Source organism: Diaphorina citri, unplaced genomic scaffold, assembly GCF_000475195.1.
Source record: "Diaphorina citri unplaced genomic scaffold, Diaci psyllid genome assembly version 1.1 scaffold128, whole genome shotgun sequence".
NCBI lineage: Eukaryota > Metazoa > Arthropoda > Insecta > Hemiptera > Psyllidae > Diaphorina > Diaphorina citri.
In genome coordinates this window covers 171648-197526 of record NW_007377565.1, presented here as the reverse complement: position 1 = coordinate 197526, position 25879 = coordinate 171648, and the positions used below count along the sequence as shown (strand labels likewise).

At 42.3% G+C, this 25879-nt stretch overlaps 4 protein-coding genes across 6 annotated transcripts in view; 2 read left to right on the top strand and 2 right to left on the bottom strand.

Annotated features, from left to right (window-relative positions):
• Positions 1-732: 732 nt before the first annotated feature.
• On the top strand, positions 733-12777 carry LOC103524934 (beta-glucuronidase-like). Its single transcript, XM_008489974.3, has 11 exons — positions 733-922; positions 2339-2511; positions 3232-3377; positions 4644-4802; positions 7453-7613; positions 7991-8163; positions 9570-9716; positions 10396-10489; positions 10801-10977; positions 11411-11555; positions 12517-12777. Exons 1-11 carry the CDS (start codon positions 758-760, stop codon positions 12651-12653), a joined length of 1677 nt encoding a protein of 558 aa, XP_008488196.2. The 5' UTR covers positions 733-757; the 3' UTR covers positions 12654-12777.
• Positions 9203-25879, bottom strand: part of LOC103524935 — a 90752-nt gene continuing 74075 nt past the window's right edge. For both annotated transcript variants that reach the window (XM_017449807.2, XM_008489977.3), the window contains one exon: positions 9203-9443. The gene's annotated coding sequence lies outside the window, so the exon portion shown is untranslated. The remainder of the gene's footprint in view (positions 9444-25879) is intronic.
• On the top strand, positions 18719-21981 carry LOC103524945 (heat shock 70 kDa protein cognate 2-like). 2 transcript variants are annotated; one of them, XM_026820209.1, is made up of 5 exons: positions 18719-19161; positions 19419-19863; positions 20021-20290; positions 20600-21173; positions 21677-21981. In XM_026820209.1, exons 1-4 carry the CDS (start codon positions 18731-18733, stop codon positions 21143-21145), a joined length of 1692 nt encoding a protein of 563 aa, XP_026676010.1. In that variant the 5' UTR covers positions 18719-18730; the 3' UTR covers positions 21146-21173; positions 21677-21981. The 2 variants fall into 2 exon arrangements, with proteins under 2 accessions (XP_026676010.1, XP_026676009.1); XM_026820208.1 differs by having other exon boundaries at positions 18779-18928; positions 19186-19863.
• LOC103524944 overlaps positions 21471-25879 on the bottom strand; it is a 16235-nt gene continuing 11826 nt past the window's right edge. Inside the window, exons 6-10 of the mRNA XM_008489986.3 lie at positions 24829-24969; positions 23675-23841; positions 22767-22787; positions 21550-21628; positions 21471-21485 (exon numbers count right to left, since the gene is read on the bottom strand). Coding sequence (XP_008488208.1) covers positions 21471-21485; positions 21550-21628; positions 22767-22787; positions 23675-23841; positions 24829-24969 — 423 coding nt within the window. The remainder of the gene's footprint in view (positions 21486-21549; positions 21629-22766; positions 22788-23674; positions 23842-24828; positions 24970-25879) is intronic.

The following is a 25879-nucleotide window of genomic DNA, read 5'->3' as shown; positions in this document are numbered from 1 at the left end:
TTTATAAGTTTTAGGTACCTACTTTTTAAAAAGTCCATGATATTTTTTTCCTGTTGTTTAATATTATTTCTGGAACGAACAAGTTTTTATGGGCCTTTTTGGGCCACTTAGTAGGGCCCAAAAGCAACAAAGGCTGCTCTTCACTAAAAGAACAAAAAGGGTAAAGTTAGGAAATTTCATTTTTACTTTGTTTAACTCGTATTTTACTTTGTTCAATTTTTTTCCTTTTTTTTCAATTATTTAACGATGTATTTTTTTTTACATCAAATTTAAAACGATAAAAAACAAATCATCGATATAATTCTTAGTTCTGCTATAATTTGCTGGTTTTCTGTTTTCTAAGACCGAAAAATCCGATTTTTAGTATACGATCATTGTTTTTGTTCGATTTATTTTATGTTTTCTCGTTATTAAAAGCATTATTTTGTCTCCTTATTATGTTTATAGTCACAGCTTGTATCTTGTGTGAAATTTGCACAGGCTTCTCGATCTTTTGTTTGTTTCAAAATGACTCGTTTCTAAGGCCACCCATTCACGCTCCGACTGTCAGATCCAAGTATACTGGCAGAACGTGTGTAATGGTGGGTCCAGACTTGATCGGATAATGTTCGTTCTCGGAACGGCTGGCTTTCTCCTATCCTGTCATCCTTCTCTCTTCGATTTCGGGACGATAAGACCATAGCCGTTACAGTTCCCTCTGTCAAACCTCTTAAAAAAAAATCCATTATTGTTTCTATAGTTAGGACACATCTGGGAGATGCCAGTACCCTCTAGTTTCAACGACATCGTAATGGATGCCTCAATACGGGACCATGTAGGTTGGGTCTGGTACCAGAGGTCTTGGTTCGCATCCCGTGCCTGGAGTCGGGATCACAATCGAGTCTTCCTCCGCTTTGGGAGCGTTCACTATTGGGCTAAAGTGGTGAGTTTTTTTTTCTTTTTTTTTTTTTTTCTTCTTACCTTCTTAGCCACCTAGGTACTATTGTTTTATTATCATTTCTTTTTTTTTTCCTTTTATTACTGTTATCACTTTCTTTTTTTTTAAAAAAAATAACCAGGGTGTTTATTTTGTAAAATGTACCCCCCATAATGTATGAAATATATGAGACCTTGGTTAGACTGCGGGGGAAAAGGGACTTTTCAGTCCTATCCCAGCAGGATAAACAAGGTATATTCTATTCTATTCTATTCTAAAAGGTAAAGCTGTGTACGCACATAGTCGACGCAACGGTCGTCGACCGACCATCGATTGAGGTGAGTCTATGTTGTCAGGTCAGTGCATGTACGGCTTCAGTCGACATCGATCGACGGCCGTCAACTATAATTTATGTAGACATAGTCTCAATACGGGACCACATAGGTTGGGTCTGGTACCAGACCCCCCCCCCTCCTCCTCCTTATTCACCCTCTCCTCCTCTTTTTTCCATCCTCTCTTATTTCTCTCTTCTTCTTTTCTAGTGGTGCATACTGCTGCGATATATCTGCATAGGATTACATTTAACTTTAAGCTAAGTTTAGTTTTAATAGTAGGTATACTTAAGTTTTAATTATAAGGCCTAATGGAATTAAGATAAGAAAATTGTACACACCGAAAGGTATTAATACAATAAAAAATATATTATTATATAGGTATTTGAGGATTAAGGTCGCGATTGGTAGAATAGGTACATTTAGCGTGTTCGATTCCTGCCCGGGACGGATTATATCCTAAACAGATAAGGTTCGTTCTCGGAACAACTGGCTTCTTCCTATCCAGTCTTCCTTCCCTCTTCGTTTTCGGGACTGTAAGACCTTAGAAGTTTCAGTCCCAAAATAATGGGAGGTTACAAAGATACATCAGGTTGCTGATAAAATTTAGGCTCAACAGTCAACAGCCATGTGCAATGTGCATACATACCTAGTTGCTCCCAATGTAATAATAAACGTAGATATTTCATAATATGGAACATATTTAGAAGAAAACTCATGTAGAGAAGCAGTGGTAAGTACCTACAAAACAATAAATCATACTAATTAGGTATTAATATTTATTAGGTAGAGGTACTAAAAGATGGATAGGTAGGTAGGTATTATACATGATTATCTAAAAACCAGGGTCGTAGCTAATAGTCTGAACTGGGGGTGGGGGTTTCTATCATCCATGTATTAGACCCGTATCCAGGATTTTATACTCAATAAGTTCAGACTAGCCCCCAACCTATTAATTATTTCTGCTTCATAGTTTGGCTATGAAATTTTGAGAGAGAAAAAAAGGTCCTATTCGGAGTCCGCCTTGGCGCCTTAAATACGGCCGGAGGCCACTATACGCTTACAATAGTTGTCCATTATTCTGTTGCAGTGGTTAAACGGAAAGTTTGTGGGCGATCATCAGGGAGGCCATTTGCCGTTCGAATTCGAAATAACGGATCACTTGGTGACTGGATCTATCAACCTACTCACTGTGGCTGTAAACAATAGGTTGCACCCCAACACTCTACCTCAGGGGAGAACCACTTATCCCAACTCATCCCTGTATGTAATGTACCTACTTTGGCACACTATACTAGAATAGTGTTTCCTCCCCCTCCCCCTTCTCAAGAGGTTTGATGCCTACTCACTGTGGCTGTAAACAATAGGTTGCACCCCAACACTCTACCTCAGGGGAGAACCACTTATCCCAACTCATCCCTGTATGTACCTACCTACTACTTTGGCACACTATACTAGAATAGTGTTTCCTCCCCCTTCTCAAGAGGTTTGATAGTGAGCTGCCTTGGACCAGCCACACACTATCAGGTAGACCTGACAGGTACAGCTGAAAAGGTCCTCCTGTCAGGTCTATCTGCCTCGGTGGTGTAGTGGTCCAGGCGCTCGCCTGGTAAACGGGAGGGCGTGGGTTAAATCCCAGCCGAGGTATGGAATTTTATCCTCATATACTTTGAGAGTTTGACCACAATAATAGTATTAGCCCACTGCTGGAGTAAAGGGACTTTTCAGTCCCATGCGAGCAGTATAAATAAGCACTATTATTATTATCTGATAGTGAGTGGCTGGCCTAAGGCTGATAGTGTTCGGGAAAAAAAAACCGTGTCGTCTGTAATGGAATAATGGGAACACTGTCATTTGATTTACATTGCCAAAGAGGAAATTCGGAAAAAAAATCGGATGAAACTCACGACAAATGGGAACAGGCTCTATCTCTATCTAAGCGGGATAAAACCTTATCCAAGTTTTCCCACGTTTGTCCCTCAGATACCCGCAAGGTTACAGCATCTATTCTCACTCGTGCGACTATTTCGACTTCTCTGGTATCAACAGGCCTGTCTATCTGTATACAACACCACGCACCTATGTTAAGGATGTGGAGTTTTCCGCTAATGTGGTGAATCAAACTCTAGGTCAGTACTGCCCCCTCCCGGCTTTTCAGGAAGAATTGTATTTTTTTTTTTTTTTTTGAAGAGGCTTGATGGAGGCAAGCACATTTTTCTTTTGTGCCTTTACCGGCACAACGAATACATGGTTTCCATCATAGAAGGGAAGAGAGAAGGAAGAGGCAGACCACGACTGAATTAGATTCGATCAAGTTGTGAAGTACTCCGGGAGCAGCTAGAGACGAGTGGCGATCTACAAACCAATCCTTGATGATGATGATGAACAGACAAGGTTCGTTCCCGAAATGGCTGGCTTTCTTCTATCCTGTCTTCCTTCTCTCTTTGCTTTCGGGGTAATATAAAGGTGTGTCCAAACACAGTCGACGGCCGTAGTAGGTAGATCCACATCGATCGCTGGTCGATCGACTCTGATTGGACTCATCTTAAGACCTCACCACATTACAGTTCTCTCTATCAAACCTCTTCATGCCAGCCTAGTTAGCTTAGTTGGTAGTGCGTCTGCCTTGTAAGCGCTAGGCTGCGGGTTCGATTCCCGCGCGGGGCGGATTTTATCCTGATGGGATAATGTTCGTTCTCGGAACGGCTGGATTTCTCCTATCCTGTCTTCTAAAGCCGCGGCCTATGACGTTAGAGGGCGCTACTGTAGCCTGGCCAATATTCAATGCACGGATGATTATCAGTTAATATGAGGCCTGTTTAGTTGACATAAGGCCTGTTTAGTTGACATAAGGCCTGTTTAGTTGACATAAGGCCTGTTTAGTTGACATAAGGCCTGTTTAGTTGACATAAGGCCTTTTTTTTAATGGTGGGATTTATAGCAAAATTCCCACAAAAATCTCGTCCTCAACACGCTCCCCTGTGCCAGATCCGCCAACAGCTGACCGGCCGGCCTAGATACATAGGTATTATTTGCATAAAACGCCGTTTAATGAAATTGAATACCATAAGCCCATCTTATCATATTTGTACAGCATGAAGCATGCTTCAACATTTGTCAGGCGTTTTAATCACAAGTGGAAATCGGAATATTTTTTCGCGGCGTTGAAACACTTTTGTCCTTCTTTTTCTTTTATTTCGGCCTAGTTAGATTCTACCTTGTAAGCGGTAGGTCGTGGGTTCGATTCCCGATCTGGGTGGATTTTATTCTAAAGTTATCCTGTCTTCCTTCTCTCTTCTATTTCGGGACGATAAGACCATAGCGGTTACAGTTCCCTCTGTCAAACCTCTTAAAAAAAAAAAAAACCTCTTCAAGTTTCCTGTCTCTTTTCACAGGAGCATTGACGTACAACATCATTACCAGTGACGTTCAGAACAGCTGTACGGTTAAACTACTCAACAAGTACAATAAAGGAGTGGCGTATAGCACCTTGTGTACAGGAACCTTAACAGTGGAGGATGTGAGACCTTGGTGGCCCGTCCTCAGAACGGCTGGCTTTCTCCTATCCTGTCTTCCTTCTCTCTTCGCTTTCGGGGCGATAAGATCTTAGCAGTTATACAGTTCCCTCTATCAAACCTCTTTTCCTTCTCCTTAGTTGAGTCAACCGTCCTGAATCTGTTACCTCCCCTGTTTTCAGCTAGTAGGTACCGTTATCTTTATGTTTTGCATTTGAAATACTGTCGATAATATGATTGATGATAATGATGATGGACACAAACATTAAACATCACATTGACTAGGTATATGCGGCGAAATGCGAAAAGTCATTAACATCCCAATCCCATGTCTCCGATGTCACAGATTGTTCATATCAGTGGTTCTCAAACCTCGCGGTAGCCTTTTTCACAGAACTCTTTCGTTGACCAATGACCGACATAAAGTTAATTGTTGCTTCCCTTTTCAGTGATTTTGAACTCATAGACTGTAGGAGAGACCGGGGCAGGCTGTCACACTTTTTATACTTTTATTTTTTTAATTCTTTTGGTTAACACTTTTTAAAAACAAATTCGTTCATACAAAAGAGCATACTCATCCCTTCATATCACTAAAAACTTCAACAGTTAGATTCCGTTTCCACTTGTCGGTCGGCAGAAAAAAAAAACGTATCGTGTGTAGTGGGAACACTCTTATCTGGCTGACATTTTGTGTCGTTCAATCCTGTCTTCCTTCTCTCTTCTATTTCGGGACGATAAGACCATAGCGGTTACAGTTCCCTCTGTCAAACCTCTTTTTTTTGATTCTTGTAGCTACAAGTTCAGCAGAGTTATTAACACTTTGACAACCTACCCCACCTGTCAACCTGCCCCGGTCTCCCCTAGGTATGTACTTGTTCGCCAGCCAGGCGATAGCACGTTGAATACACAGTATCCACCGGATGACTGAAGCATATGTTGCACGTGGTAAGATTCCCGGGTGGGTGACCATTAAATTTGGACAGTCGAGTGTTGACTTTTCCCGACCTCACTCAGCCTGGTCGTCTGGACGAGGTTAATGTAAGGAGGCAGGTGTAGCCGCGAATGGGAGATAACACTCCCTTCATCCCTTCATATCACTAAAAACTTCAACAGTTACATAGATTCCGTTTCCACTTGTCGGTCGGCAGAAAAAAAAAACGTATCGTGTGTAGTGGGAACACTCTTATCTGGATGACATTTTGTGTCGTTCGGAATAAAAGTGTGTTGTGCTATTGTGTACAGCACTGTACACGTCACGTGACGTTAACCCCTCCTCAAAAGAAAGAAAAAATATCTCGCTTCACGTAGGAAGTGAACTCGCGGTACCCTATAGGTTGATAAGTTAAGAACCGCTTGTTTAGACTCTATCTCAAACCTAGCTCATTCTACATTTTAAACATTTTAATATTTAGTTATTTAGTTTAGTTCGGACCAGACCACCTAGCAGGACGGTCGCACGATGAATATTATGTCACTTCTAGTTATCGTAGTTGTTAGTTGTGCAATAAGTCGCGTCCAATCGCTGCTATTCCCGGTCGAATCAGAATCCAGACAGCTCATTGAACTTGGCGGTTTGTGGGACTTCAAGGTCTCTCCTAATGAGAGTACCGGGTTCGATGCCGCTTGGCACAGCACATCGTTTAAAAAGGTAACGAGAAATATTTTTCCTAGCAAACACATACATAGGTATAAGAGACCTTTTGCACCCGTTAACTGAACTCTTTAACGTCATTTGACGAAAACTCGTGTCTGTCCATGTGCAGGGAAACGAGTTTTCGTCAAATAACTCTAAAGAGTTCTGTTACGGGAAGCTCAATTTGGTTGCAAAAACTTGGTATTATCTTATTAAGGTTTTTTCTCATAAAGGCTAACTTTCTAATTGTCCCTTCGATTACGGACGATAAAACCTCCGTTGTTACAGTCCTCACCATCAAACCTCTTTAACGCGTCTGACTTGTAAGGGTTTGGTCGCAGGTTCGATTCCCGCCCGATATGGATTTTATCATAAACAGAAAAATTCGTTTTCGGAACGACTGGCTTTTTTTCTTCCTGTCCTTCTTCTTTCTTCGAATATCCGTCCAAAAAACGATATCCTTTCTAAGGCCAGCCACTCACTATCAGGTAGACCTGACGACAGGTATACCTGATCAGGTCTAACCTGATAGTGAGTGGCTGGCTTAGTCAATAGCAAAATTCCGACCATTGTTTCCATTATTGTAGTTGATAGTGCGTCTGCCTTGTAAGCTGGTTCAAATCAATGGAGAAAACCTGTACATACACGGCTTTGGAATGCATGAGGATTCCAATGTAAGTATCTGTTGTAGAAATAGATAGTGGTGATAGCATGATACATTAACATTAGTGTGCAGTGGATTACTGAAGTTAAGCAACGCTGCGCGTGGTGAGTATCCAGATGAGTGACCACTTTTGCGATCGCGTTTTGCTTGCTTTTTCTGGATCCACGCAGGCTAGATGAGGGGTACAACTGAATGACTGTTCAGTCGATTTGCACACTGCCTCGACAACATAGATTTACCTCGCCGGTCGACGACCGGTCGACTATGTTTTTACACACCTTTACGAGGCGGATAGCTTGTCACCAAATCACCCCTTGTCTCTAAAGACTCGAACTGTTATGTGACAGTTAACCTTTATCAAACAAACCAATGGACTTTGACTTTCTTCCCAGATCAAGGGTCGTGGGTTCGACTCCGCGGTTCTGATGAGAGATATCAACTTGCTGCAGTGGGTAGGAGCCAATGCTATCCGGTCACTTGGGATAATCATGGGGTTCAAATCAATGGAGAAAACCTGTACATACACGGCTTTGGAATGCATGAGGATTCCAATGTAAGTATATCTATTGTAGAAATAGATAGTGGTGATAGCATGATACATTAGTGTGCAGTGGATTACTGAAGTTAAGCAACGCTGCGCGTGGTTAGTATCCAGATGGGTGACCACTTTTGGGATCGCGTTTTGCTTGCCTTTTCTGGACCCACGCAGGCTAGATGAGGGGTACGACTGAATGACTGTTCAGTCGATTTCCACACTGCCTCGACAACATAGATTTACCTCGCCGGTCGACGACCGGTCGACTATGTTTTTACACACCTTTACGAGGCGGATAGCTTGTCACCAAATCACCCTTGTCTCTAAAGACTCGAACTGTTATGTGACAGTTAACCTTTATCAAACAAACCAATGGGCTTTGACTTTCTTCCCAGATCAGGGGTCGTGGGTTCGACTCCGCGGTTCTGATGAGAGATATCAACTTGCTGCAGTGGGTAGGAGCCAATGCTATCCGAACCTCTCATTACCCATACGCTGAGGAAACTATAGCTGCTCTCGAGAGATACGGGATTCTGGTTATTGTAGAAACACCAGGCTGTAGTATTGGGTAAGGGAGTCCCGGATTGACTTGTAAGGCGCCTTGTTTTTGAAATTTAATTCAAATCAAATGATCAAATCTTTGTGATAGAGCAGAGAGCTTCTTCACAACTTTTGTGGGTATCACAGCACAGTGTCTCCCTTACTAGGTACCTAATTATTGTAGAAACACCAGGCTGTAGTATTGGGTAAGGGAGTCCCGGATTGACTTGTAAGGCGCCTTGTTTTTGAAATTTAATTCAAATCAAGTTTACCAAATCTTTGTGATAGAGCAGAGAGCTTCTTCACAACTTTTGTGGGTATCACAGCACAGTGTCTCCCTTACTACCTAATTAATTATTTTATTTATTATTAGGATAAAATCCGCCCCGGGCGGGAATCGAACCCGCGGCCTAGCGCTTACAAGGCGGACGCGCTACCAACTAAGCTAACTAGGCTGGCACCGATCTACTCTTAGATATTTTACACACACGTCACAATATTCAATACATTCAACAAACAAGGTAACATTACTTCCATCCATCAAATAGCTTATGTCCTGAATTCCCGATTTTCGCTTTGGATCAAAATTACCTTCCTGATTTAATAATTTCTCTGAAGGGAATTTGTGCAGAAAAGAAATGACAAGAGAAACCGTAGAAAATAATACAAAAACAACATTGGCGCATTTTATTTTAATATTTTCAATAATAGTGTTTAGTTAAATAAATAAATAATGGTGTTTATTTGTACTGCTTGAGTAGGACTAAAAAATCCCTTTACTCCAAACAGTAAGCTACTACTATTGTCAAATTTCAAACACTGTTGATAAAATTTACTTCTGCTGGGATTGAACCACAGTCCTCCTGATTACAAGGCGAGCGTCTTGACCACTACACCACCAAGGCAGGTGATGTAGTGGTCAAGATGCTCGCCTTGTAATCAGGAGGACTTGGTTCAATCCCAGTGGAAGATTTTTTTTCTATCATTACAAAGATTCTTAGAGCAAAAATAGGTATTTATGTAAAGAAATGTTTACACTTGGCTAATCCTTTTTTTTTTAGCTGTAGCCTGTACTAGAAATCTTCTCGTATCCTCTCTATTTATTTACATGTTACATCCGAACTATGAGTGTTTCCTGTAACTAGGGATGTTACAGGTGACTGCCAAAACTAAACTGAAGTTTGGCAGTCTATTTACATACTTAGCTTGGCGGGTAGGGCGTCTGCCTTGTAAGCTCTAGGTCACGCGTTCAATTCCCGCAGCTTTCGTATCTCGTATAAGAAGTTATGTACATACTTCAGGATATAGTTCTAACTCGAATCCGCCCCGGGCGGGAATCGAACCCGCGGCCTAGCGCTTACAAGGCAGACGCACTACCAACTAAGCTAACTAGGCTGGCGGTTTTGAAATTAAATTCCTTCTTTCATCTTTCAGATCATACGATGATGATCTCCTAAAGGAACACAAGCGTATATTGGAGAAGACTATTCACGCTCATAGGAAGAGAGCTAATGTCATCATATGGTCCATCGCTAACGAGCCATCCAATACAACACGACCTGATGCTGTCAATTATTTCAAGTAAGCCACTCAAGCTTAGAATGTCTAACAGACCGATAGATCCAGGTCTGTCAGACCGTCTTCCAATGGCGAAAAAGTCTTCCAATGTCTGTCAGACCGTCAGGCGTCCGACAGTCTGTCAGACAGTCGACTGTCTGACAGACTGTCGTTCAACGTGTGTGGCGGGAAATCTTCCGATGTCGACCGTCTAGCGTCTGAGAGACCTGAGTCTCAAACTTTTTCTGCCACACATGTTCTGACTGTCTGACAGACCTACATAGTTTTTTTACTTAAGTTATATGTATATAAAAATGGATACTTACGAGTAGGTTTTTATATCCCGACTCGGAGTTTAGCCTGACAGACCTATAATACCGTGTGAGCGTACGAGTGGTGGGTATAGGATACTTTTTTCTTTAAGAGGTTTGACAGAGGGAATTGTAACTGTAGAGGTCTTATCGTCCCGAAATCGAAGAAAGAAAGTGTACAGGATAGGAAAAAGCCAGCCGTTCCGAGAAAGAACATTTTTTGTCGAGTATAAAATACACCCCAGGCGGGAATTTTACCCGCGATCTAGCCATCTAGCGTTTACAAGGCAGGCGTCCTACCCTCCAAGCTAACAAGACTTGCTTGGCCGACTGGCCGCTGTTTTAAAGCCCAAGATAACCTTTTATTGACGTTTTAATCATTGTTGTTCCAGAGAGCTCGCGCAACGTGTCAGAGAATTAGACCCATCGAGACCTTCTATTCTAGTCACGGGAGAATTTGCACACACAAATGCCTCAACATCAGCGGTAAGTGATTGAAACAAGAGAAACTAGTTTTATTTCTTTCAATAAAGTCCGTTCCCGCCAGTCTAGTTAGTTGGGAGGTTAGAGCGTCTGCCTTGTAAGCACTGGGTCACGGGTTTGAGTCCTGCCCGGGGCGGATCTCATCCTGAACGGATAATCTTCGTTCTCGGAAAGGCTGGTTTTCTCCTATCCTGTATTCTGTATTCCTTCTTTCTTCGCTTTCGGGATGATAAGACCTTAGCAGTTACAGTTCCCTCTACAAACTTATTGAAAAAAAAACTGAAGAAGTTCATTATTAAAGTTTCTGATTTTAGTTTCAGTATGTGGACATAATCGGTGTGAACAGATATGCTTCCTGGTATCGAGACTCGGGTAAACTGTCTATCATACAAATCCAGGTACCTCTGGAGATGAACCTATGGTATAGGACATTTGATAAGCCGGTTCTTATAACAGAGTACGGCGCTGGATCTTTATCAGGACAACATGTGGTAAGTCTCAAATAATAAGTAGGTATCAGGGCCGTATTTGCCCCCCCCCCTCGAGCTTAATTTTTCCCTTCACTGTAGGCTAGACTCCGAAAATTTGGAGTATTTCCCCCCGGTACATCACTGTTGGGCGGTTGGGCCTCTCGGCCTCCCCCCCTCTACAAAATCCTGGTATACGGTACTGGTACCTATATCTGACACAAACACCAACTTAATCTAATTCTAAGTAATTTCTAGACGTGTTAAATACACGCTGTTTTCTCCATTCGACCAATTTTACATCCAAAGTTTGAGGAGATAAATCCCAGGAGTCAATCGGGAGTGCTAGGGACTGTAAGGCATGTTCAGAGGTTAAGAAACACGTTGACTTAAGATGGGACTGTAGGCCCGCCTGTTAGGTAACCAACTAACTAACTAGTTTTTATTTTTACCCCAGGGCCCCGCCGCAATGTGGTCGGAAGACTATCAAGTACAAACTTTGCGTCAATATTTCCGGGCGTTTGATAACATCCTGCGATCTGAGGAGACATTCTTCCTGGGAGAAATGATCTGGAACTTCATAGACTTCAAAACACCCCAAGGTGAGTGCTTATGCTTAGTCAACAAGGAGGACCATAGGCCATTGACCCTAGTCTACATCCTGCACAGTGGGGCCGGGCCCCATTTTTCTCCCTTACTGTAGGCCTTGAGCTTGATTTTTCACAATCGCTCATTTAATGTCCACCTCTGTGGTCGAGTGGTCAAGAGCATTGACTCTCAACCCGGAGGTGCTGGGTTCGAATCCTGGCCAGGGCGGAAATTTTGATAGCCATGGATGTAAAAGAGTATGCCTTGAAGTAATGCAAAAGTGGTACCAAGGTACCTAAAATCTTTTTTTAAAGAAAGAAGAAGAAGAAAAAAAAATGTGGGCCTGACTCCGAAAATTTAGGGCATCCAGCCTCCCCCCTCGGTGCATAACTGTTTGAATTCTCCCCCCCTAGATAAAATCCTGGATACGGCCCTGCTACTAACAACTAATGGCTAGTTTCATGAACTTGCTGTCGTGGACAAGGTGCCAAAGCAGTCATACGTAATAGTCGCATTAAAATAACAATAACTGTCCTAACATCTGTCGTTTGGTTTCCACGACAAAATTTCCATAAATTAGAATTCAAATACCTAGGTACATTACCAAACGTATCTATATCGTACATCTATTATCTACCATACATAGTACACCTATATTTTAGAACCCGTTCCAACTTGTCATTAGAAAAAAATCGTGTCGTGCGTAAGTGGGAAACTCTCTTTAAATTACATTGCCTACAAGGACATTTTGTGTCATTCTGGAAAAAAATCGTGTCGTATGTAGTGGGAACACTCTCATTTAATTACCTACAGGACATTCGGAAAAAAGGGATGAAACTCACCCTCACCACAAGTGGAAAAGGGCCTTTGTTAATTACCTACAGGACATTCGGAAAAAAATCGGATGAAACTCACCACAAGTGGAAAAGGGCCTTTACCGTTTGCATGAATAGTTTCTTTTTCGTTTCGTTTCAGAATATATTAGGCCCGGTCTATGTGTCAAGGGCGTGTTCACACGAGACAGGCAACCTAAAGCCGCGGCCTATGACGTTAGAGGGCGCTACTGTAGCCTGGCCAATATTCAATGCACGGATGATTATCAGTTGATATGAGGCCTGTTTAGTTGACATAGGGCTTGTTTAGTTGACATAAGGCTTGTTTAGTTGACATAAGGTCTGTTCAATTGACATAGGGCCTGTTTAGTTGACATGAAGTCTTTTTTTAAAGAGGTTTGATAGAGAGAACTTCAACTGCCAAGGTCTTATTGTCCCGAAATCGAAGAGAGAAGGAAGACAGGATACGAGAAAGCCAGCTGTTCCTAGAACGAAAATTATTCGTTCAGGATAAAATCCGCTCCGGGCGGGAATCGAACCCACAGCCGAGCGTTTACAAGGTAGACGCGCGACCAACCAAGCTAACTATAGGCTGGCGATATGAGGTCTGTTTTTCTTTCCTACCCCACACCAACTCACTCTGCGTCCAGAATGGGACTTGAAAATTATGAAAACTCAACAAACACGACATCTAGCGGAGAAATTACAAAACAATTTTGTACTTGTTGCTACTTGAGAGTCGCTTCCGGAATTGAAAAAAAAAAAAAAACAAACAAACAAAAACCATATAAATAAATATTTGTAAATATAAATATGTGCTATCTTTAATTACCTATGTATAATATATTAATTTTACATTACAATAATGGTAACTCCACATGTACTTATTTACCCATTCAATTCTTCTCATTTATCTCCAAATCAAAGTAAGTACCTATAGAAGGCGAAAAAACTTTGATTCTACCGGGAATAGAACGCGGAAACTCTAGATTGCAAACCTAATGTGATAGGCACTGAGCTACAAAGTTTGCTCCTTCGCATTCGTATCGAAAAAATGAGAATATGCCCAAAGGGGGCGCCATGCAAAAAAGTTTGAGAACCACTGGAATAGAGGGTAAAACCGCCGTCACTAACCTTGTGCCATGCAAAAAAGTTTGAGAACCACTGGAATAGAGGGTAAAACCGCCGTCACTAACCTTGTGGCCCGTTTCCCACTTGTTGTTCGGGGAAAAAATCGTGTCGTGTGTAGTGGGAACACTCTCATCTGAATTATATTGCCTACAGGACATTCGGAAAAAAATCGTATGAAACTCACAAGTGGGGACGGGCAGTTAGTTAGCAGTTATACAACGACAGACGTTAAATCTCTATCTACCACATCGTGAAAAGCCCACTTGTTGTTCGGGAAAAAATCGTGTCGTGTGTAGTGGGAACACTCTCATCTGAATTATATTGCCTACAGGACATTCGGAAAAAAGTCGTATGAAACTCACAAGTGGGGACGGGCAGTCAGCAGTTATGCAACGACAGACGTTAAACCTCTACCTACCACATCGTGAAAAATTCCTCCCGCGCTAACTGCTTGAGCCACTGAGGTTGGTTCGTTTTGTTATTTCATAAAACCCATAGGTAAAAATAATATACCGAGGGGATGGATAAGGTAGGGGGGGCGTGAAAAAATGAGAATATGCCCAAAGGGGGCGCCATGCAAAAAGTTTGAGAACCACTGGAATAGAGGGTAAAACCGCCGTCACTAACCTTGGGGCCCGTTTCCCACTTGTTGTTCGGGAAAAAATCGTGTCGTGTGTAGTGGGAACACTCTCATCTGAATTATATTGCCTACAGGACATTCGGAAAAAAATCGGATGAAACTCACAAGTGTGAATGGGCAGTTATACAACGACGGACGTTAAACCTCTATCTACCACATCGTGAAAAAATCAACTTGAAGTTTTCGTCACGGTTATCACTGGTCAAGGAGTCAGAAGGTCGTGGGTTCGATTCACATGGATGGTGATGATGAGTTGGACATGAATTCCTTGATGTAGAGGTCTCGGAGTTTGAACTTCTGGATTTTCCCGGTTTCCGTTTTGGGATACGAAGAGACAAACAGGACATGGTCCTTCCTGCAGAAACTACAAACCGTGAAATCTCTGAAATTCCCGGTGAAGAATTTGAAGAAAATGCCGGACCATCTGAAAGAACTTGTCAAGCTTCGGAAGCTGTCGCTGGGGAAAATTGTGCGCCAACTCAGTCTACCGGACCTCATCCTGGAAATAATGGAGCAATAGTTATTGATAATGATCCTGAATCTCAACTGTACCATACCCCACATGATTTTAACACGCCTTCAAACATTGCTGTGGCAACACAAATGAGTCCTGAAAGCACTGCCAACCCTGATCCAATTACAGTTCCTCTGCCGCTCGTATCCCCCGAAGATATAAGACCTTTGCCAAAAGTTGCCAATGATCTGGGACCCAGACGTAAAACAAAACGGGGAAAAACAATGATTCTAACAGCAACTCTTTGTACCTCCCCCCCCCCCCCCCCTTCGTCCAAAAAGGACTGCGTCCCGCTTTGGGCCAAAAAAATTATGGTCACCCTAACCATACCCCACATGATTTTAACACGCCTTCAAACATTGCTGTGGCAACACAAATGAGTCCTGAAAGCATTGCCAACCCTGATCCAATTACAGTTCCTCTGCCGCTCGTATCCCCTGAAGATATAAAACCTTTGCCAAAAGTTGCCAATGATCTGGGACCCAGACGTAAAACAAAAAGGGGAAAAACAATGATTCTAACAGCAACTTCTAACTTTGATGAGCTCAAAGCCAGCACCTCTAAGCAGCGCAATGTTCCTGAGACGAAACTCAAAGCAACCAAACGCCAACTTATCAATGTGTTCCAAAAACCCCCAGCGAAGAAAAAGTCATTTGAAATGTGTGATGACACGGAGGAATATTCTTCAGACTTCTCTAGTGACAATTCTGACTCTGAATCAGTGGAGAAAACTTTGACTATCTTAGATTCCAAGACTCTCAAAGAAGGAAACTTTATCTTAGTGAAGCTAAAAGTTGTAGGATCTGGCATCAGCAAAGAATTTGTTGGGCAAATCAAGAAAAACAACCCTATCAATGGTACATTATATGTTAAATTCATGCGAAACTATCGCCAAAGAAAGGACATTTTCGTCTTCCCTGACATAGAAGATTGTTCTTACATCGAAAAATCTGAGGTTGTAGGAAAACTACATATGGTTTCCAAACTACGCCATGGACAAATTCAGTTCAAAGTTGGCTAATTTTCATCGCCTTTGCCATTTTCTTAGTTTTAAGGACCCTCCTAGGAAATATATTCTTGTTTTTAATTTAATATTTTCCTAGCATAAACCTTGTGTTTTTATTTCTTATCAAAACTATAGGGGGAAAAAATCATCATCCTGAAAAAAAAAAAAAAACAAAAACAAAAACAAACAAACAACAACCATATAAATAAATATATGTAAATATAAATATGTGTTCTCTTTAATTATTACCTATGTATAATTGATTAATTTTACACTAATGGTAACTCCACATGTACTTATTTACCCATTCAATTCTTCTCATTTATCTCCAAATCAAAGTAAGTACCTACAGAAGGCGAAAAAACTTCGATTCTACCGGGAATAGAACGTGGAAACTCGAGATGCCAAGCCTTATGTGATAGGCACTGAGCTACAAAGTTTGCTCCTTTGCATTCATATCAAGTCCGAACGTCATATCAATGAAGTTAAGCAATGTTGCACGTGGTTGGTATCTGGATGAGTGACCATAATTATGGGCAATCGATTGCTGCTGTTTCCCCGGCACCTCTCAGGATAGGTGTGAGGTTAATGTGAATAGGCGGGTAGTTTCCCTCTGAATAGAGCAGAGGTTCTCAAACTGGGGGGCGCGGAGACAAATCAGGGCGCGAGCTTTTCCTATAAAAAATTCAAATTTATACCAAAATTACCTACCAGGTACTTAGTCTACAACTCTAGTATTTTAATTATGTTAAGATTGATTGATTCTTGTCAGAAATTAGTCTACCCTGCTTATTATCACTGCTGTTTCACCTTGCCAAAAAGCGGTCAAAATACCGCCAACCGCAGCACCTATTTTAACCAAACGTTAGCCTTACCGTTCTCGAAATATTTTGTTTACAGACACACACACGGACCAATGGCTGAAACTTTGGATTTAGGCTCTAGGGACCTCAAAACGTGTTTTGACACTAAAAACTGACCATCGAAAATTTGACCCGATTACATTACTTTCCTTCCTATAGGATAAGGAAAGTAAAAAGGGAGAATAGGTTTGAAGAGATCCTGTAACATAAATAGAAGAGAATATAGAAAAAATAAACGAAACAAAAAAGAATAAAAACAGAAACAAAGAACAAATAAGGTAGTGAAGAGAACAGTTATTCTGATGGGAGGGTGGGGACCTGGCTGTAATGGTGGGTCCAGACTTGTGCAATGCAATGAAATTCGTTAGTTTGGACGTGTTTGAGAAAGTTGCAGCAAAGTTTTTTGAACATTGCAGCAAACGTTTGTGGGTATCCGAGAGGTTGGCGGTTTTCTGGCGAATGTCTTTGATGTGCGTTGCACTAGTTTGGACGTGTTTGCAAAGCATCGTGCAATGCAATGCAAATGATGTACCTACTATAGGCCATTACTAGTTGAGTATCGGTACAAAAATTCTCGGATACATGAAAAACGTTCGCATTCGTCAGATTTGATTTTACGTGCAACGTGCAATGCAAATGCTTTGCACGTTGCTTTGCACGTTGCATTGCACAAGTCTGGACCCACCATAATACTCGGAGTGGCCTTTTTGTGTGTGGAGTTTAGCCTGACAGACCTATATAATACCGTATGAGCGTACGAGTGGTGGGTATAGGATACTTTTTTCTTAGGTTTCATAGAGGGAACTGTAACTGCAGAGGTCTTATCGTCCCGAAATCGAAGAGAGAAAGTGTACAAGATAGGAAAAAGCCAGCCGTTCCGCGAAAGAATATTTTTTGTCGAGTATGAAATCCACCCCAGGCAGGAATTGTACCCGCGACCTAGCGTTTAAAAGGCAGGCGTCCTACCCTCCAACCTCCAAGCTAACCAGGCTTGATTGGTCGACTGGCCGCTGTTTTAATGCCCAAGATAACCTTTTATAGACGTTTTAATCATTGTTGTTCCAGAGAGCTCGCGCAACGTGTTAAAGAATTAGATCCATCAAGACCTTCTATTCTAGTCACGGGAGAATTTGCACACACAAATGCCTCAACATCAGCGGTAAGTGATTTGAAACAAGAGAAATGAGTTTTATTTCTTTCAAGTTTTAAATAGGTCGTAAAATTTAGAAAAAGTAGTTGTAGTAAAATTCATAAGAGTATTAATCCATCAGAGACTAACCTTTCGGTGACATGCATTAATGCTAAAATCATACTACAAAATGCCCATCAGCCTAGATCTATCAGTGCGTCTGCCTTGTAAGCGCTAGGACGCGGGTTCGATTCCTGCCCCGGGAAGATTTTAGCCTAAGCATCAGATAAGGTTCGTTCTCGGAACGGTTGACTTTCCCATGTTTTCCTTCTCCCTTCGCTTTTAGGATGATAAGACCTTAGCAGTTCATAGGTAGAGTTCCCTCTTCCCTCTATCAAACAAAAACGACTTCCATAGGTATTATTGAGTCATTAACGACTTCCATAGAGTAGGTATTATTGAGTCATTGATAGGGAACTCTTCATTAACTGTCACAAGGTTTTTGCCAATCCCCCGTCCGTTCACAATCACAAGGACTTGACCGAATTCGGTGGAAAGAATACCGTCAGATTTCCAATGATAAGGGTCATGTCACCCATTCATTTTTTCACCACGCCCGACGTTAATTACCCCGATGGGACCTATCTTCCGTCTCATTCTTCATCGCCATTTCTGTCAGCGTCTGAGAATGATAATTACGATTCGAACACAAAACGAGGTTGATAGAGCAAAACGATGAAATAATTGAAAATTTCTTGTTTTTAGGTCAATTGTGATACCAATAATATTATTGCGAACATTCTTTTACTTCTGTTTGTGATGGGCGTTGAAATATCTCTCACTTCGTTGGTTTTTGAAAAATTTGCAAAAGAAATTGTTTATGAGCTGATGATACTTACCTACCTATTTGCCTTTTCTGAAGCAGCAGTGATAGAGAGATTTAAGAGCTGTGACATTCTTGTTCTTCTAATCTTGTAATACTATAAATAAATCCTGCCCCTTTTTCTCCATCTGGATTCTGGGTTTTAAATGCCGTTTCATTGATCCTCTTTTGTTCCTTGTTTCAGGTCGCTATGAACCCGAAGAATACCGTATTTGACGCCAAGCGGTTAATAGGCAGAAAGTTCGAAGACCAGAAAATTCAGGAAGACATCAAGCACTGGCCATTCACCGTCGTCAGTGATGGCGGGAAACCCAAAATCCAAGTCGAGTACAAAGGAGAAATCAAAAAGTTTGCCCCTGAAGAGATCAGCTCCATGGTGTTGACGAAGATGCGAGAAATAGCAGAAGTGTACTTGGGAGGCAAAGTGTCTGAGGCAGTCATCACAGTCCCCGCCTACTTCAACGATTCCCAGAGACAAGCCACCAAGGATGCAGGGAGCATTGCCGGCCTTAATGTTCTTAGAATCATTAACGAGCCTACAGCTGCTGCATTGGCCTATGGATTGGATAAGAACCTCAAGGGAGAGAAGAACGTTCTTATTTTCGACCTGGGTGGCGGAACATTCGATGTGTCCGTGTTGCGAAGATGCGAGAAATAGCAGAAGTGTACTTGGGAGGCAAAGTGTCTGAGGCAGTCATCACAGTCCCCGCCTACTTCAACGATTCCCAAAGACAAGCCACCAAGGATGCAGGTAGCATTGCCGGTCTTAATGTTCTTAGAATCATTAACGAGCCTACAGCTGCGGCCTTGGCGTATGGATTGGATAAGAACCTCAAGGGAGAGAAGAACGTTCTTATTTTCGACCTGGGTGGCGGAACATTCGATGTCTCCGTGTTAGCTATTGACGAGGGATCTCTGTTCCAAGTGAAATCCACCGCCGGGGACACACATCTGGGAGGCGAAGACTTTGACAATCGACTGGTGACATTCTTCGCTGACGAATTCAAGAGGAAACACAAGAAAGACATCCTGGCTAACACCAGAGCTGTGAGGAGACTGCGTACAGCTTGCGAGAGAGCCAAGCGAACCCTCTCATCAAGCACTGAGGCAAGTCTGGAGATTGATGCTTTACATGAAGGCATTGACTTCTACTCCAAGATAACTAGAGCCAGGTTTGAAGAACTGTGCATGGATCTATTCAGACAAACACTAGCACCTGTAGAGAGAGCGCTGAATGATGCTAAGCTGGACAAGGGCAGTATTCATGATGTTGTGCTGGTGGGAGGATCCATCCGAATTCCCAAGATCCAGAAAATGCTACAGGTAAGCCAATCAACTGCTTAACTTTTTCCTGAAATCAACCTATACAAGTATACATAGCCCTACATAAAAAGATACCACCCCTCATTTTTCGAAGTTCCCTAAAATTAACAATGTTTTCCAACGCTAAACTCCACTTCCTCTCCTCCTTCTCCACCAGGACTTCTTCAACGGCAAATCCCTCAACCTGTCCATCAACCCGGACGAGGCAGTCGCCTACGGAGCAGCCGTCCAAGCTGCCATCCTCAGTGGAGACACCAGTTCTGCCATCCAAGATGTCCTGCTGGTAGACGTAGCACCTCTGTCCCTGGGAATAGAAACAGCCGGTGGCGTTATGACCAAGATCGTCGAGAGGAATTCTCGTATCCCGTGCAAGCAGCAACAGACATTTACCACGTACTCGGATAACCAGAATGCTGTCACTATTCAGGTAAGTTATTTTATAACTCTTCTTTAATACCCATCACTATGGGAGTCTACAACTTCAATTGCTGGAGGTGTCGGGTTCAATTTCCGCTGGAGTTGAAGTTTTTCGGCTCTTAAGTAGAAAATCAAGTTATACCCAGCCATTTTTAGTTTGCCTTTTTAGTTTGAGTATCGATCAATATGGTGGTTGGTGGTATAAGTTATAATCATTAGAGCTGAGTATTATGTATGTGGGTAATATTACTACATGGAGGACCAACTCACATTTCAATCCAATTCCTCTCTTTCAACCGAAATCCTTCTCGCATTCCAGGTATTCGAGGGCGAGCGTGCCATGACCAAAGACAACAACCTCCTCGGCACATTCAACCTCACGGGCATCCCTCCAGCACCCCGAGGGGTTCCCAAAATAGAGGTCACCTTCGATTTGGACGCCAACGGTATCCTGAACGTATCTGCCAAAGATAGCAGCACGGGGAAAGCCGAACGCATCACCATCCAGAACGATAAGGGACGCCTGTCTAAAGATGACATTGACCGCATGCTGGCGGAGGCGGAGAAATACAAAGCCGAGGATGATAAGCAGAGGGAACGCGTTGCCGCGAAGAATAAACTCGAGAGCTACGCGTTCGCGGTGAAGCAAGCCGCGGAGGACTCGGGAAGCAAACTGTCCGACGCGGACAAAACTTCTGTGTCGCAGGCGTGCTCCGCAACACTGACGTGGCTGGAGGGCAACTCCTTGGCGGAGAAGGAAGAGTTTGAGGACAGGCTGAAGACGCTTCAGCAGACGTGTACACCCATCATGACCAAGTTGCACCAGGCGGGAGGCAAAGGACCTGATGTGGAAGAGGTGGACTAAGTTGTGCAGACTGGGTGATGTGGGGGGGGTTTTTTTTTTTTAAAAAAAAACGTCCACCCGCAAAGTCTTGTTAATATTTGGCATCCGGGCCAAATCGATGGCAAATGGGTAGGGGAACATTTTTAGGCCGTATGCCATTGGCGGCCAGCTGACGTTTACCAACTCGGGATTGAGATAAAACGAGGATTTCAATGTACTATCCAGGTCAAGCTCGGATTGAACTCAGTCCTGAGACAATCCACGGTGGTAAAACTGGACCTAAAAGAAGTCGATTTAGGCCCACCACACACGGTCACTGGAAAGACCTAACCTGCGCAATCCAGGGCTATTCGGCGATTGCCTGGATAGTTGGGAGGACAAGGGTTTGAGTCCTAGATGAGGAAGAGAATTTATTCTAGTCTTACCTTTATGACATCTGTGGAACAATCACCTTTATGTGAACACTTCTGGCTATCTTTCTCTATGGGTGGGGGCTTGAATACCCTGGAATTTAGAAGAATTTCATGTAGGTACCGCTATATAGTGGGGGGGGGGGCATCTGGGAGACCTTGGAGCTTATGGTTGAAGACAGTTCAGATATTACGCTCAAAATAGGTAATTAGGTACTTTGATGAGTAGGTCGTTTGTATGAATGCCGTGTATTTTTGTGGGTATGCAATAGGGAACACATTCTCAAGAATAATTATGTCCTCACGTGTCTTGCTTAGGATTTGTCGAATGTGTAGGTAATCTACATGGCCTAAAAAAAAATTGTCTATCTAGGTACCTGGACCATAATTTTATACATTGTAGGTTATTTTATAATTTCTAAACCTATTTTACCTACCTATACCCCATCTATATTGCCATTTTTGTATTTTTGATTGATTCCAATCCCTGGAAATTGCCCATACCTACGAGTATTTTCATTTCGTTTAGGTACTTTTTTATTATTATTTATTGTTACGCTTCTGCTTTTTCTTGCATTTTCAACTTCTCCATCGAGGGACCAGTCTATAATTTAATTTTATTTTAAAACATAGACCTCACTATCGTTCAGTCAAATACTTATACCTAAAAAAAAAAAGAAAAATCTGCAAATTATGAAAACGCTGAAGCTACATTTAAATAAGTATATTTAATTTTATGTTTGTTTTTGCACAATTATTATACAGATTTATTAAACATATTTTATTTATATTTATTGTAATTTTACAACCTTTTTTTTCCATTTCATTACCTAGTGTTCATTCTGTACCACCACTATTTCAAGTATTTTATCAACCACTAGCCGAAATTCTGCTAGTAAATCCTTAAGGAATGGCCGTTCAAGTCACTCATCCATTTAGTGGTCTTGCTTGGCGTAGCTTAACAAAAACGAACCGGAAAATAGCCTATAACCTTCTCGGGAGTGCAAGCAATAAGTTGACAAAGTTTCATAGCAATCGGATGAGCGGTTTGGCCGGCATGAAAGATGTTCGAACAAACACAACACCACACAAACATCATTCATTTTCCATACAATTAGATTTCGAGGAGTATGGATTGGAGATCTTCATGGAGCTTTATTCAAGGATCGTTGGAGATTTTCAATATCTTCTGATCTCAACTTCTTCTAGTGTGAGCATAGAAGTGGTAAAACCTTTCGCGAATTTCATCCGATCTGAAAAACGAGTAAAAGGTAAAGATTAGGAACTATAACAATTATTAGTACTTACCTAAGCAGTAAAAGTACTTACGCCTACGTGCGGAGTAGTGAATGATCCTTCAAAGGGACAGCCAGCGCCCTAGTATTATAGTTAGCATGGAGAAGGTACGTGCCTGCATTGGTCGCAAGTTCGATTTCGCCGGAACAGAATTATCACCGAGGACAACCTATACGTATACAGATAACGGTTCGTTCTTGGAACGGCTGGCTTTCTGGCCATCCTTTCTCTTCTTTCTTCGATTCTCGGGATCGAAGACGCGTCATTTAGATAACGCCTTCATTGTTACCGTTCCCCTCTATTAAAAAGTATGCTGGCTTTCTTCCTTTCCCAGGAGATATTCCCAAACTTCCATGTGTATGCGGCCACATGCGCTACATATGGGCAGGTACTTCGGGGCCACATATGTACAGCATAAGCGCATGTATTGTTGGAACCTCCTGGGATAGAAGAAGCCAGCCATACACTTTTTCATAAGATGCAGTTCGATCGAAACATTTGAGCGATATTATCCGAATCGACAGAATAGTTGGAAGTATTAAAGCGAGCCAATTTCAATATATGTAATATGTCTCCTACTAATTGTACAGCTGAACACTAATCCCACACAAGCTTCGACTGGCCACCAAAATGGGCTTTGGTTACTTATTGTTTAGCTATTATTATCAGAATACTGATGCTTTATAATTCTGGGTTAATACTAGCGGCTCGTGGCCACATGTGGCTCCGCGCCGCTAGTGGAAAACCCCTGTTCTAGCCTGTTGCTTTTTCTATCGTCATTTTATGTCCCCGCGTGTCCTGGCGCTAAGATATATTGGGATGATAATAACGTGGTTTCACTTACGCTTTCCCGGAGCAGAATCTCATCATATTCTGGAACATACTCGGACATGAGTGTTTATCCACCACTTTGAGATGAAACATGAACGCATTGGACAGCAAGTGTAAGATCTCGGCCATAGGAACTGTGTGCAGGTATTTGGCTCTCAACTGAGATTTCCCGTAACATATCTGAAAACCGACGACAAATGCATATCAGGTGAAACTGACAGGTACACCTGATCAGGTTCGCCTGCCAGGTACACCTGATTAGGTTCGCCTGTCAGGTCTACCTGATACATGATAAGCACACACACTTTCAGGTACACCTCACAGGTACGGCTGAAAAGGTTCGTCTGTCAGGTCTACTAATGAGCACACACACTATCAGGTATACCTGATCAGGTGTACCTGTCGTCAGGTCTACCTGATAGTGAGTCGTCAGGTCTGTGTCTGTAATACGGGGTGCACTCAGACCTGTCAGGACACCTGGAGTACCTACATACCTACTTCTATTGTGTACCGATCAGTGGCAGCTAGTGATGTTCATAATCGATTATGCATAACCGATTATTTAAAAAATCCTAATCGAATAATCGATTAGGAACATCACTAGTGACAGCGTTACGAATTATCTATAAGACTTGAGATTGAGAGTAAAGGAAAATTAAAAATTAATAAAGTTCATTAAATTTGTAAAGAAGGCTACTCGTAACGCTGTCTCCCTCCCTCTCTCTCTCTCTCTCTCTCTCTCTCTCTCTCTCTCTCTCTCTCTCTCTCTCTCTCTCTCTCTCTCTCTCTCTCTTTGTCCTTCTCAATCTCATTAAGATTATACGTCAGATGGAGAGTTGGGTTTGGTCTTGAAGCAGGTCAATTATCAATCTGCAAGCAATAAGTTGACAAAGTTTCATAGCAATCGGATGAGCGGTTTGGCCAGGCATAAAGTTCGAACAAACACACACACACAAACATCATTCATTTTCATACATTAGATTCAGGATTGAGGATTGAGATTGAGATCCTTCATGGAGCTTTATTCAGGATCGTTGGAGATTTTTCAATATCTTCTGATCTCTCTCTCTCTCTCTCTCTCTCTCTCTCTCTCTCTCTCTCTCTCTTTGTCCTTCTCTCTCACACCCTCTCCCCTATCTCTCTCTCTCTCTCTCTCTCTTGACCCACCTGAATGGCATTATTCACAGTGGGCGCAAGGAACGAGTGTTTCGGAAGAAGCAGATAAGCTTGTCCGGCTATAAATCCAGCTATCAAGCTATACCTTGGATCATTGCGCCCAAATACTTGTCGCAAACAACAGCAGATGAGCTGGAAAAGAAAACATTAAGGTGATGGTTATACAAGCCTACACTGAGAAAAAAAAAATGGTGACAGGGTGCCACAAGTTTAGGGTGGAAGAACTCTATTAATGGGTTACTTTCCCTGATTTAGGCTGTTGGAATGCTATATTATAGTGTTAAGCTTCCCGATATAGAGTTCAGTATTAGAGTGCCGGAACCCAGTCACCCGATTAGGCTGCCGGCACCCTAGTTTTTTTCTCAGTGTAGACACTTAGAAGAAAATTAGTGATAGGGTGCCACAAGCTAGGGTGGAAGAACTCTATTAATTATTGGGTTTTATTTCCTCTGATTAAGGCTGTTATCTGTTGACCAACCTTTAAGTTAGCTTGGTTGGTAGCGCGCCTGCCTTGTAAGCGCTAGGTTGCGGGTTCGATTCCCGACCGGGGCAAATTTCATACTGAACGGATAATGTTCGTTCTCGGAACTGCCGTCTTTCTCCTATCCTGTATTCCTTCTTTCCGATTGCGGAACGATCATATCTTGGCAGTTACGGTTCCCTCTATCAAACCTTTTGAAAAAGGCTTTTGGAATGCTAATATATTATAGTATTAGTATTGGTATTAGTGCTTTATTTAGTCAGCTCCCATGGCGTAGTGGTCACTGCGCTCGCCTTGCACGCGGGAGTCCCGGGTTTGATTCCCGGCGGGGTCATGAAATTTGTATCATGCAAATGATTGATTCCGTGACTGGCTGTTGCGGGGCCCACTCAGCCTCGTGAGGAAAATGAGTAGCTATGACATATAAATGCGCATAGCGACCGGTGCCAGCATGGTAGGTAAACATTGGATTTTAGGATTATTGAGATATTGGGAAAATCCTACAAATGCTGCAGTGAGCACCAAAGTTGTGACATAATAACACAAAAAAACTGCATTTAC